Raw genomic sequence first — 12,094 nt, forward strand, 5'->3', positions numbered from 1 at the left:
GTATAATGGAAGTGAATGAGGCCCTCGAGCATTTTTACGGAAGATCTTCCCATGCTCGTGTCCCATTGACTTCCATTATACTAAGTACACGTCTGAGCGTCCAACCCGCTCCTTTTGATTGCCGAGCCCCCGAGCATCGTAGTGCCCGCTCATCACTAGTCAGGACCCATGATCATTTTGGGATATTACATCTCAGACCCCATTCACTCCAGTAGGAGCTGATTTGCAGTACCGAGGACGGCCACTACGTGGTGTACAGAGCGGCCCGCTTTGTCCGTGTACACACTGTACATTCTGCCAGAGCTAAACACAGCTGATCGCTGGGGGTGCTTATTTGCTGGACCCCCTCTATTCTGATATCCTTAGACATCCCATTTCATTGTTTTAACCCTTTAGAGCCCCACCAATGCACCCCTTTAAAGTGGTCACTTTAAGGGTACACTACTTTAAAAGCCCAGTACCGGCGCCCCACGCCATCGATCCAGGCCATATGATTCTTAGATGGCCGCAGGTGCTTTTGACCGCGGTGTCCGAGGATGGAGGCTCTGTCTCATCGTCCCTCCATGATTGCGGGGGGCTGATGGGTGGCGTCAGCAGCCAGAGACTACCAGTGACCTCCGGACAGACGTATAGGAGGCGGGAGCTAAATGCTAAAATGTATCCAGGGGTTAAGGGGTTACATTTGGTTGTTTTTGTATTGCTATATTTTGTGTGCATCTTTTGCCTCGTATCCTTCTTTTTCCTCTTGCGCCGTGTACGTGGTTGATGTATGACGACATGTGTGATTTATCTGATACTGATACAATCTGATCATCCCCAGCATCGAGCAGGTCAACAACGTGAGGGAGATCCAGGCGCTGCGAAGACTCAGCCCGCACCCCAACATCCTCACCCTGCACGAAGTGCTGTAGTAAGTGTCTCCCCAGATCACTCACCTCCCTGGGTCCTGGGCTGATTCCCACCTCCCTGGGTCCTGGGCCGCTGATTCCCACCTCCCTGGGTCCTGGGCCGCTGATTCCCACCTCCCTGGGTCCTGGGCCGCTGATTCCCACCTCCCTGGGTCCTGGGCCGCTGATTCCTACCTCCCTGGGTCCTGGGCTGATTCCCACCTCCCTGTGTCCTGGGCTGCTGATTCCCACCTCCCTGTGTCCTGGGCTACTGATTTCCCCCTCCCTGGGTCCTGGGCCGCTGATTCCCACCTCCCTGTGTCCTGGGCCGCTGATTCCCACCTCTCTGGGTCCTGGGCCGCTGATTCCCACCTCCCTGTGTCCTGGGCCGCTGATTCCCACCTCCCTGTGTCCTGGGCCGCTGATTCCCACCTCCCTGGGTCCTGGGCTGCTGATTCCCACCTCCCTGTGTCCTGGGCTGCTGATTCCCACCTCCCTGTGTCCTGGGCTGCTGATTCCCACCTCCCTGGGTCCTGGGCTGCTGATTCCCACCTCCCTGTGTCCTGGGCTGCTGATTCCCACCTCCCTGTGTCCTGGGCTGCTGATTCCCACCTCCCTGGGTCCTGGGCCGCTGATTCCCACCTCCCTGTGTCCTGGGCCGCTGATTCCCACCTCCCTGTGTCCTGGGCCGCTGATTCCCACCTCCCTGTGTCCTGGGCTGCTGATTCCCACCTCCCTGTGTCCTGGGCCGCTGATTCCCACCTCCCTGGGTCCTGGGCTGCTGATTCCCACCTCCCTGTGTCCTGGGCTGCTGATTCCCACCTCCCTGTGTCCTGGGCTGCTGATTCCCACCTCCCTGGGTCCTGGGCTGCTGATTCCCACCTCCCTGTGTCCTGGGCTGCTGATTCCCACCTCCCTGTGTCCTGGGCTGCTGATTCCCACCTCCCTGGGTCCTGGGCCGCTGATTCCCACCTCCCTGTGTCCTGGGCTGCTGATTCCCACCTCCCTGTGTCCTGGGCTGCTGATTCCCACCTCCCTGTGTCCTGGGCCGCTGATTCCCACCTCCCTGTGTCCTGGGCCGCTGATTCCCACCTCCCTGGGTCCTGGGCCGCTGATTCCCACCTCCCTGTGTCCTGGGCCGCTGATTCCCACCTCCCTGTGTCCTGGGCCGCTGATTCCCACCTCCCTGTGTCCTGGGCCGGTGACTCCCACCTCCCTGGGTCCTGGGCCGGTGACTCCCACCTCCCTGGGTCCTGGGCAGGTGACTCCCACCTCCCTGGGTCCTGGGCCGGTGACTCCCACCTCCCTGGGTCCTGGGCCGGTGACTCCCACCTCCCTGGGTCCTGGGCAGGTGACTCCCACCTCCCTGGGTCTTGGGCCGGTGACTCCCACCTCCCTGGGTCCTGGGCCGGTGACTCCCATACATTGTGCTCCTTTAATGCCGTCACTCCTGACTTTTTATTCATGTGGAGAAAGTTGTGGGACAGATAGAACTTTTTAATAGTTGTTTTGGGTTTTTTTATTGCATATTTTGGGGAGAGTGGAGCAAAAAAAAGGCATTTCTCATGTCTAATAATAACAGGTTAATTTTAGATTTTCATAGATCAGACCTCATGTACACATTGATTAATCCAAAAAAGGGGGGTGAATACTTTTTTATTCATTTGTGAGATACTTTTGATGGGATGATTTGTTCCTCAGTTTTGCAGTATATACTATGGTTGGATTTCCTTGGAGTACTATGGTGGCGGCGGGCCTTCAGGAGTACTATGGTGGCGGCAGGGCCTTCAGGAGTACTATGGTGGCGGCAGGGCCTTCAGGAGTACTATGGTGGCGGCAGGGCCTTCAGGAGTACTATGGTGGCGGCGGGGCCTTCAGGAGTACTATGGTGGCGGCAGGGCCTTCAGAAGTACTATGGTGGCGGCAGGGCCTTCAGGAGTACTGTGGTGGCGGCGGGGCCTTCAGGAGTACTATGGTGGTGGCAGGGCCTTCAGGAATACTATGGTGGCGGCAGGGCCTTCAGGAATACTATGGTGGTGGCAGGGCCTTCAGGAATACTATGGTGGCGGTGGGGCTTTCAGGAGTACTATGGTGGTGGTGAGGCTTTCAGGAGTACTATGGTGGCGGTGGGGCTTTCGGGAGTACTGTGGTGGCGGCAGGGCTTTCAGGAGTACTATGGTGGCGGAGGGGCTTTCAGGAGTACTATGTGGCGGTTGGGCTTTCAGGAGTACTATGGTGGCGGTGGGGCTTTCAGGAGTACTATGGTGGCGGCGGGGCTTTCAGGAGTACTATGGTGGTGGTTGGGCTTTCAGGAGTACTATGGTGGCGGCGGGACTTTCAGGAGTACTATGGTGGCGGCGGGGCTTTCAGGAGTACTATGGTGGCGGTGGGGCTTTCAGGAGTACTATGGTGGTGGTGGGGCTTTCAGGAGTACTATGGTGGTGGTGAGGCTTTCAGGAGTACTATGGTGGCGGTGGGGCTTTCAGGAGTACTATGGTGGTGGTGGGGCTTTCAGGAGTACTATGGTGGTGGTGAGGCTTTCAGGAGTACTATGGTGGCGGTGGGGCTTTCGGGAGTACTGTGGTGGCGGCGGGGCTTTCAGAAGTACTATGGTGACGGCGGAGCTTTCGGGAGTACTATGGTGGCGGTGGGGCTTTCAGGAGTACTATGGTGGCGGCGGGGCTTTCAGGAGTACTATGGTGGCGGCGGGGCTTTCAGGAGTACTATGGTGGCGGTTGGGCTTTCAGGAGTACTATGGTGGCGGTGGGTCTTTCAGGAGTACTATGGTGGCGGTTGGGCTTTCAGGAGTACTATGGTGGCGGCGGGACTTTCAGGAGTACTATGGTGGTGGTGAGGCTTTCAGGAGTACTATGGTGGCGGTGGGGCTTTCAGGAGTACTATGGTGGTGGTGAGGCTTTCAGGAGTACTATGGTGGCGGTGGGGCTTTCGGGAGTACTGTGGTGGCGGCGGGGCTTTCAGAAGTACTATGGTGACGGCGGAGCTTTCGGGAGTACTATGGTGGCGGTGGGGCTTTCAGGAGTACTATGGTGGCGGCGGGGCTTTCAGGAGTACTATGGTGGCGGTGGGGCTTTCAGGAGTACTATGGTGGCGGTGGGGCTTTCAGGAGTACTATGGTGGCGGCGGGGCTTTCAGGAGTACTATGGTGGCGGTGGGGCTTTCAGGAGTACTATGGTGGCGGTGGGGCTTTCAGGAGTACTATGGTGGCGGTGGGGCTTTCAGGAGTACTATGGTGGCGGTGGGGCTTTCAGGAGTACTATGGTGGCGGTGGGGCTTTCAGGAGTACTATGGTGGCGGCGGGGCTTTCAGGAGTACTGTGGTGGCGGTGGGGCTTTCGGGAGTACTGTGGTGGCGGCGGGGCTTTCGGGATGCGTGTGTGGACTGGGCTCAGCTCCTGACCCCTTTATCACCTCTCCGCTGATCTTTATACCTAATTATTATTTTTTCTATACATTTGCAGCGACAGGAAATCCGGCTGCCTCGCCCTGATCTGTGAGCTGATGGATATGAACATCTATGAGTTAATCAGAGGTGAGTGCGGGGTCATTGGCCCCATAAGACGGCGGCGCAGCTTTATTATAGAGGAATACGTCCTGCACAAGTGTCCGGGGCCGATGCTGGGCCGCTGCGCGGCTGTGTAATGGCAGCTGCGCTCCTGCGCTCTCATTATGGCAGGTTAACCCCTTGTTCAGGGCTGAGGCTGCTGTGACACATGATATTGTATGAGCATGCAGTGATACATGACAATACCTTTGTTTTTTTCTATATCTTCAGCTATGATCCTCGTTCTTGGACTTGTTCCATGCTGGACAGATTATTGAGCGCCCTAAAAACTGTCCCTATGAAGCCCGTTATTATGGTGAATCCTCTACGGCTCGGGGTGCGATCATTGCCTCTGTACATTCTGGGGGACGGGGACAGAGGTTCCTGCCGTCACTTCAGGGACTAGTGACCCGTAAAGTTCTTGCTACAGTGTGATACCATTGATGAAGTGTGCATCGCCTGGGTATTGTTCATTTGCTGCCGGCCTCATCTTTTACCCGCATTTCTGCCCCGTCTTACAAACTGCACAATCAAGCTCCTACCACCGCCTGCCGCCTCTGTACGTCTCTGACCTCCTCTCATTCTGTAACCTGTCCTCTCTGTACGTATCTGACCTCATGTGTCTCTGTCCTCTCTGTACATCTCTGTCCTCTCTGTACATCTCTGTCCTCCTGCGTCTCTGTCCTCTCTGTACCTCTCTGTCCTCTCTGTACATCTCTGTCCTCCTGCGTCTCTGTCCTCTCTATACGTCTCTGTCTTTTCTGTACGTCTCTGACCTCCTGCATCTCTGTCTTCTCTGTATGTCTCTGTCCTCTCTGTATGTCTCTGACCTCCTGCATCTCTGTCCTCTCTGTACGTCACTTACCTCCTGTGTCTCTGACCTCATATCATTCTGTAACCTGTCCCCTTTGTACATCTCTGACCTCCTGCATCTCTGTCCTCTCTGTATGTCTCAGACCTCCTGCATCTCTGTACGTCTCTGACCTCTCTGTACTCTCTGTAAGTAAGTCTCTGCCCTCTCTGTACGTCTCTGCCCTCTCTGTACGTCTCTGTCCTCTCTGTACGTCTCTGTCCACTCTGTACGTCTCTGTCCTCTCTGTACGTCTCTGACCTCCTGCGTCTATGTCCTCTCTGTACGAATCTGTACGTCTCTGACCTCCTGCGTCTCTGCCCTCTCTGTGCGTCTCTGCCCTCTCTGTACGTCTCTGTTCTCTCTGTACATCTGTGACCTCCTGCGTCTCTGTACATCTCTGACCTCTCTGCCCTCTCTGTACGTCTCTGCCCTTTCTGTACGTCTCTGACTTCTCTGTACGTCTCTGCCCTCTCTGTACGTCTCTGTTCTCTCTGTACGTCTCTGACCTCCTGCGTCTCTGTACATCTCTGACCTCTCTGTCCTCTCTGTACGTCTCTGCCCTCTCTGTACGTCTCTGCCCTCTCTGTACGTCTCTGTCCTCTCTGCCCTCTCTGTACGTCTCTGCCCTCTCTGTACGTCTCTGCCCTCTCTGTACGTCTCTGTACGTCTCTGTCCTCTCTGTACGTCTCTGTCCTCTCTGTACGTCTCTGTCCTCTCTGTACGTCTCTGACCTCCTGCGTCTCTGACCGCCTGCGTCTCTGACTGCCTGCGTCTCTGTACATCTCTGACCTCTCTGTCCTCTCTGTACGTCTCTGCCCTCTCTGTACGTCTCTGCCCTCTCTGTACGCCTCTGTCCTCTCTGTACGCCTCTGTCCTCTCTGCCCTCTCTGTACGTCTCTGCCCTCTCTGTCCTCTCTGTACATCTCTGTACGTCTCTATCCTCTCTGTACGTCTCTGTCCTCTCTGTACATCTCTGACCTCCTGCGTCTCTGACCTCCTGCGTCTCTGTACATCTCTGACCTCTCTGTACGTCTCTGCCCTCTCTGTACGTCTCTGCCCTCTCTGTACGTCTCTGACCTCCTGCGTCTCTGTACATCTCTGACCTCTCTGTCCTCTCTGTACGTCTCTGCCCTCTCTGTACGTCTCTGCCCTCTCTGTACGTCTCTGTCCTCTCTGCCCTCTTTGTACGTCTCTGCCCTCTCTGTACGTCTCTGCCCTCTCTGTACGTCTCTGACCTCCTGCGTCTCTGTACATCTCTGACCTCTCTGTCCTCTCTGTACGTCTCTGCCCTCTCTGTACGTCTCTGCCCTCTCTGTACGTCTCTGTCCTCTCTGCCCTCTTTGTACGTCTCTGCCCTCTCTGTACGTCTCTGCCCTCTCTGTCCTCTCTGTACGTCTCTGTACGTCTCTGTCCTCTCTGTACGTCTCTGTCCTCTCTGTACGTCTCTGACCTCCTGCGTCTATGTCCTCTCTGTACGAATCTGTACGTCTCTGACCTCCTGCGTCTCTGCCCTCTCTGTGCGTCTCTGCCCTCTCTGTACGTCTCTGTTCTCTCTGTACATCTGTGACCTCCTGCGTCTCTGTACATCTCTGACCTCTCTGCCCTCTCTGTACGTCTCTGCCCTTTCTGTACGTCTCTGACTTCTCTGTACGTCTCTGCCCTCTCTGTACGTCTCTGTTCTCTCTGTACGTGTCTGACCTCCTGCGTCTCTGTCCTCTCTGTACGAATCTGTACGTCTCTGACCTCCTGCGTCTCTGCCCTCTCTCTACGTCTCTGCCCTCTCTGTACGTCTCTGCCCTCTCTGTACGTCTCTGCCCTCTCTGTACGTCTCTGACCTCCTGTGTCTCTGTCCTCGCTGTACGTCTCTGACCTCTCTGTACGTCTCTGCCCTCTCTGTACGTCTCTGACCTCCTGTGTCTCTGTCCTCTCTGTACATCTCTGTCCTCCTGCGTCTCTGTCCTCTCTGTACCTCTCTGTCCTCTCTGTCCATCTCTGTCCTCCTGCGTCTCTGTCCTCTCTATACGTCTCTGTCTTTTCTGTACGTCTCTGACCTCCTGCATCTCTGTCCTCTCTGTATGTCTCTGTCCTCTCTGTACGTCTCTGACCTCCTGCATCTCTGTCCTCTCTGTACGTCACTTACCTCCTGTGTCTCTGACCTCATATCATTCTGTAACCTGTCCCCTTTGTACGTCTCTGACCTCCTGTGTCTCTGTCCTCTCTGTACGTCTCTGCCCTCTCTGTACGTCTCTGCCCTCTCTGTACGTCTCTGCCCTCTCTGTTCGTCTCTGACCTCCTGCGTCTCTGACCTCCCTGTACGTCTCTGACCTCCTGCGTCTCTGTACATCTCTGTACGTCTCTGCCCTCTCTGTACGTCTCTGACCTCCTGCGTCTCTGACCTCCTGCGTCTCTGACCTTTCTGTACATCTCTGCCCTCTCTGTACGTCTCTGTCCTCGCTGTACGTCTCTGCCCTCTCTGTACGTCTCTGCCCTCTCTGTACGTCTCTGACCTTTCTGTACATCTCTACCCTCTCTGTACGTCTCTGCCCTCTCTGTACGTCTCTGCCCTCTCTGTACATCTCTGTCCTCTCTGCCCTCTCTGTACCTCTCTGCCCTCTCTGTACGTCTCTGCCCTCTCTGTCCTCTCTGTACGTCTCTGTACGTCTCTGTACGTCTCTGTCCTCTCTGTACGTCTCTGACCTCCTGCGTCTCTGACCTCCTGCGTCTCTGTACATCTCTGACCTCTCTGTCCTCTCTGTACGTCTCTGCCCTCTCTGTACGTCTCTGCCCTCTCTGTACGTCTCTGTCCTCTCTGTACGTCTCTGACCTCCTGCGTCTCTGTACATCTCTGACCTCTCTGTCCTCTCTGTACGTCTCTGCCCTCTCTGTACGTCTCTGCCCTCTCTGTACGTCTCTGTCCTCTCTGTACGTCTCTGACCTCCTGCGTCTCTGTACATCTCTGACCTCTCTGTCCTCTCTGTACGTCTCTGCCCTCTCTGTACGTCTCTGCCCTCTCTGTACGTCTCTGTCCTCTCTGCCCTCTCTGTACGTCTCTGCCCTCTCTGTACGTCTCTGCCCTCTCTGTCCTCTCTGTACGTCTCTGTACGTCTCTGTCCTCTCTGTACGTCTCTGTCCTCTCTGTACGTCTCTGTCCTCTCTGTACGTCTCTGACCTCCTGCGTCTCTGACCGCCTGCGTCTCTGACCGCCTGCGTCTCTGTACATCTCTGACCTCTCTGTCCTCTCTGTACGTCTCTGCCCTCTCTGTACGTCTCTGCCCTCTCTGTACGCCTCTGTCCTCTCTGTACGCCTCTGTCCTCTCTGCCCTCTCTGTACGTCTCTGCCCTCTCTGTCATCTCTGTACATCTCTGTACGTCTCTATCCTCTCTGTACGTCTCTGTCCTCTCTGTACATCTCTGACCTCCTGCGTCTCTGACCTCCTGCGTCTCTGTACATCTCTGACCTCTCTGTACGTCTCTGCCCTCTCTGTACGTCTCTGCCCTCTCTGTACGTCTCTGACCTCCTGCGTCTCTGTACATCTCTGACCTCTCTGTACGTCTCTGCCCTCTCTGTACGTCTCTGCCCTCTCTGTACGTCTCTGCCCTCTCTGTACGTCTCTGTCCTCTCTGCCCTCTTTGTACGTCTCTGCCCTCTCTGTACGTCTCTGCCCTCTCTGTCCTCTCTGTACGTCTCTGTACGTCTCTGTCCTCTCTGTACGTCTCTGTCCTCTCTGTACGTCTCTGACCTCCTGCGTCTCTGACCGCCTGCGTCTCTGACCGCCTGCGTCTCTGTACATCTCTGACCTCTCTGTCCTCTCTGTACGTCTCTGCCCTCTCTGTACGTCTCTGCCTTCTCTGTACGTCTCTGACCTCCTGCGTCTCTGTACATCTCTGACCTCTCTGTCCTCTCTGTACGTCTCTGCCCTCTCTGTACGTCTCTGCCCTCTCTGTACGTCTCTGCCCTCTCTGCCCTCTCTGTACGTCTCTGCCCTCTCTGTACGTCTCTGCCCTCTCTGTCCTCTCTGTACGTCTCTGTACGTCTCTGTCCTCTCTGTACGTCTCTGCCCTCTCTCTACGTCTCTGACCTCTCTGTACGTCTCTGCCCTCTCTGTCCTCTCTGTACGTCTCTGTCCTCTCTGTACGTCTCTGCCCTCTCTGTACGTCTCTGACCTCTCTGTACGTCTCTGCCCTCTCTGTACGTCTCTGTTCTCTCTGTACGTCTCTGACCTCCTGCGTCTCTGTCCTCTCTGTACGAATCTGTACGTCTCTGACCTCCTGTGTCTCTGTCCTCTCTGTACGAATCTGTACGTCTCTGACCTCCTGTGTCTCTGCCCTCTCTGTACGTCTCTGCCCTCTCTGTACGTCTCTGCCCTCTCTGTACGTCTCTGACCGCCTGTGTCTCTGTCCTCGCTGTACGTCTCTGACCTCTCTGTACGTCTCTGACCTCCTGCGTCTCTGACCTCCTGCGTCTCTGTACATCTCTGACCTCTCTGTCCTCTCTGTACGTCTCTGCCCTCTCTGTACGTCTCTGCCCTCTCTGTACGTCTCTGTCCTCTCTGTGTGTCTCTGACCTCCTGCGTCTCTGCCCTCTCTGTACGTCTCTGCCCTCTCTGTACGTCTCTGCCCTCTCTGTACGTCTCTGCCCTCTCTGTACGTCTCTGCCCTCTCTGTACGTCTCTGTCCTCTCTGTGTGTCTCTGACCTCCTGCGTCTCTGCCCTCTCTGTACGTCTCTGCCCTCTCTGTACGTCTCTGCCCTCTCTGTACGTCTCTGTCCTCTCTGCACGTCTCTGACCTCCTGCGTCTCTGCCCTCTCTGTACGTCTCTGCCCTCTCTGTACGTCTCTGTCCTCTCTGTACGTCTCTGCCCTCTCTGTACGTCTCTGTCCTCTCTGCACGTCTCTGACCTCCTGCGTCTCTGCCCTCTCTGTACGTCTCTGCCCTCTCTGTACGTCTCTGCCCTCTCTGTACGTCTCTGCCCTCTCTGTACGTCTCTGCCCTCTCTGTACGTCTCTGCCCTCTCTGTACGTCTCTGCCCTCTCTGTACATCTCTGCCCTCTCTGTACGTCTCTGTCCTCTCTGTACGTCTCTGACCTCCTGCGTCTCTGCCCTCTCTGTGCGTCTCTGCCCTCTCTGTACGTCTCTGCCCTCTCTGTACGTCTCTGCCCTCTCTGTACGTCTCTGTCCTCTCTGTACGTCTCTGACCTCTTGCGTCTCTGCCCTCTCTGTACGTCTCTGCCCTCTCTGTACGTCTCTGACCTCCTGCGTCTCTGTACATCTCTGACCTCTCTGTCCTCTCTGTACGTCTCTGCCCTCTCTGTACGTCTCTGCCCTCTCTGTACGTCTCTGTCCTCTCTGCCCTCTTTGTACGTCTCTGCCCTCTCTGTACGTCTCTGCCCTCTCTGTACGTCTCTGCCCTCTCTGTCCTCTCTGTCCTCTCTGTACGTCTCTGTCCTCTCTGTACGTCTCTGACCTCCTGCGTCTCTGACCGCCTGCGTCTCTGACCGCCTGCGTCTCTGTACATCTCTGACCTCTCTGTCCTCTCTGTACGTCTCTGCCCTCTCTGTACGTCTCTGCCTTCTCTGTACGTCTCTGACCTCCTGCGTCTCTGTACATCTCTGACCTCTCTGTCCTCTCTGTACGTCTCTGCCCTCTCTGTACGTCTCTGCCCTCTCTGTACGTCTCTGCCCTCTCTGTACGTCTCTGCCCTCTCTGCCCTCTCTGTACGTCTCTGCCCTCTCTGTACGTCTCTGCCCTCTCTGTACGTCTCTGTACGTCTCTGTCCTCTCTGTACGTCTCTGCCCTCTCTCTACGTCTCTGACCTCTCTGTACATCTCTGCCCTCTCTGTCCTCTCTGTACGTCTCTGTCCTCTCTGTACGTCTCTGCCCTCTCTGTACGTCTCTGACCTCTCTGTACGTCTCTGCCCTCTCTGTACGTCTCTGTTCTCTCTGTACGTCTCTGACCTCCTGCGTCTCTGTCCTCTCTGTACGAATCTGTACGTCTCTGACCTCCTGTGTCTCTGCCCTCTCTGTACGTCTCTGCCCTCTCTGTACGTCTCTGCCCTCTCTGTACGTCTCTGACCGCCTGTGTCTCTGTCCTCGCTGTACGTCTCTGACCTCTCTGTACGTCTCTGACCTCCTGCGTCTCTGACCTCCTGCGTCTCTGTACATCTCTGACCTCTCTGTCCTCTCTGTACGTCTCTGCCCTCTCTGTACGTCTCTGCCCTCTCTGTACGTCTCTGTCCTCTCTGTGTGTCTCTGACCTCCTGCGTCTCTGCCCTCTCTGTACGTCTCTGCCCTCTCTGTACGTCTCTGCCCTCTCTGTACGTCTCTGCCCTCTCTGTACGTCTCTGTCCTCTCTGTGTGTCTCTGACCTCCTGCGTCTCTGCCCTCTCTGTACGTCTCTGCCCTCTCTGTACGTCTCTGCCCTCTCTGTACGTCTCTGTCCTCTCTGCACGTCTCTGACCTCCTGCGTCTCTGCCCTCTCTGTACGTCTCTGCCCTCTCTGTACGTCTCTGTCCTCTCTGCACGTCTCTGACCTCCTGCGTCTCTGCCCTCTCTGTACGTCTCTGCCCTCTCTGTACGTCTCTGCCCTCTCTGTACGTCTCTGCCCTCTCTGTACGTCTCTGCCCTCTCTGTACATCTCTGCCCTCTCTGTACGTCTCTGTCCTCTCTGTACGTCTCTGACCTCCTGCGTCTCTGCCCTCTCTGTGCGTCTCTGCCCTCTCTGTACGTCTCTGCCCTCTCTGTATGTCTCTGCCCTCTCTGTACGTCTCTGTCCTCTCTGTACGTCTCTGACCTC

The 12,094-nt window shown here is 56.0% G+C and overlaps 1 protein-coding gene across 4 annotated transcripts in view; it reads left to right on the forward strand.

Annotated features, from left to right (window-relative positions):
* Positions 1–12,094, forward strand: part of MOK (MOK protein kinase) — a 30,494-nt gene that overhangs the window by 8,974 nt on the left and 9,426 nt on the right. For all 4 annotated transcript variants that reach the window (XM_075331154.1, XM_075331155.1, XM_075331152.1 and 1 more), the window contains exons 3-4: positions 821–910; positions 4,366–4,436. In XM_075331154.1, coding sequence (XP_075187269.1) covers positions 821–910; positions 4,366–4,436 — 161 coding nt within the window. The remainder of the gene's footprint in view (positions 1–820; positions 911–4,365; positions 4,437–12,094) is intronic.

The sequence above is a fragment of the Anomaloglossus baeobatrachus genome, chromosome 12 (assembly GCF_048569485.1).
Source record: "Anomaloglossus baeobatrachus isolate aAnoBae1 chromosome 12, aAnoBae1.hap1, whole genome shotgun sequence".
Lineage (NCBI taxonomy): Eukaryota > Metazoa > Chordata > Amphibia > Anura > Aromobatidae > Anomaloglossus > Anomaloglossus baeobatrachus.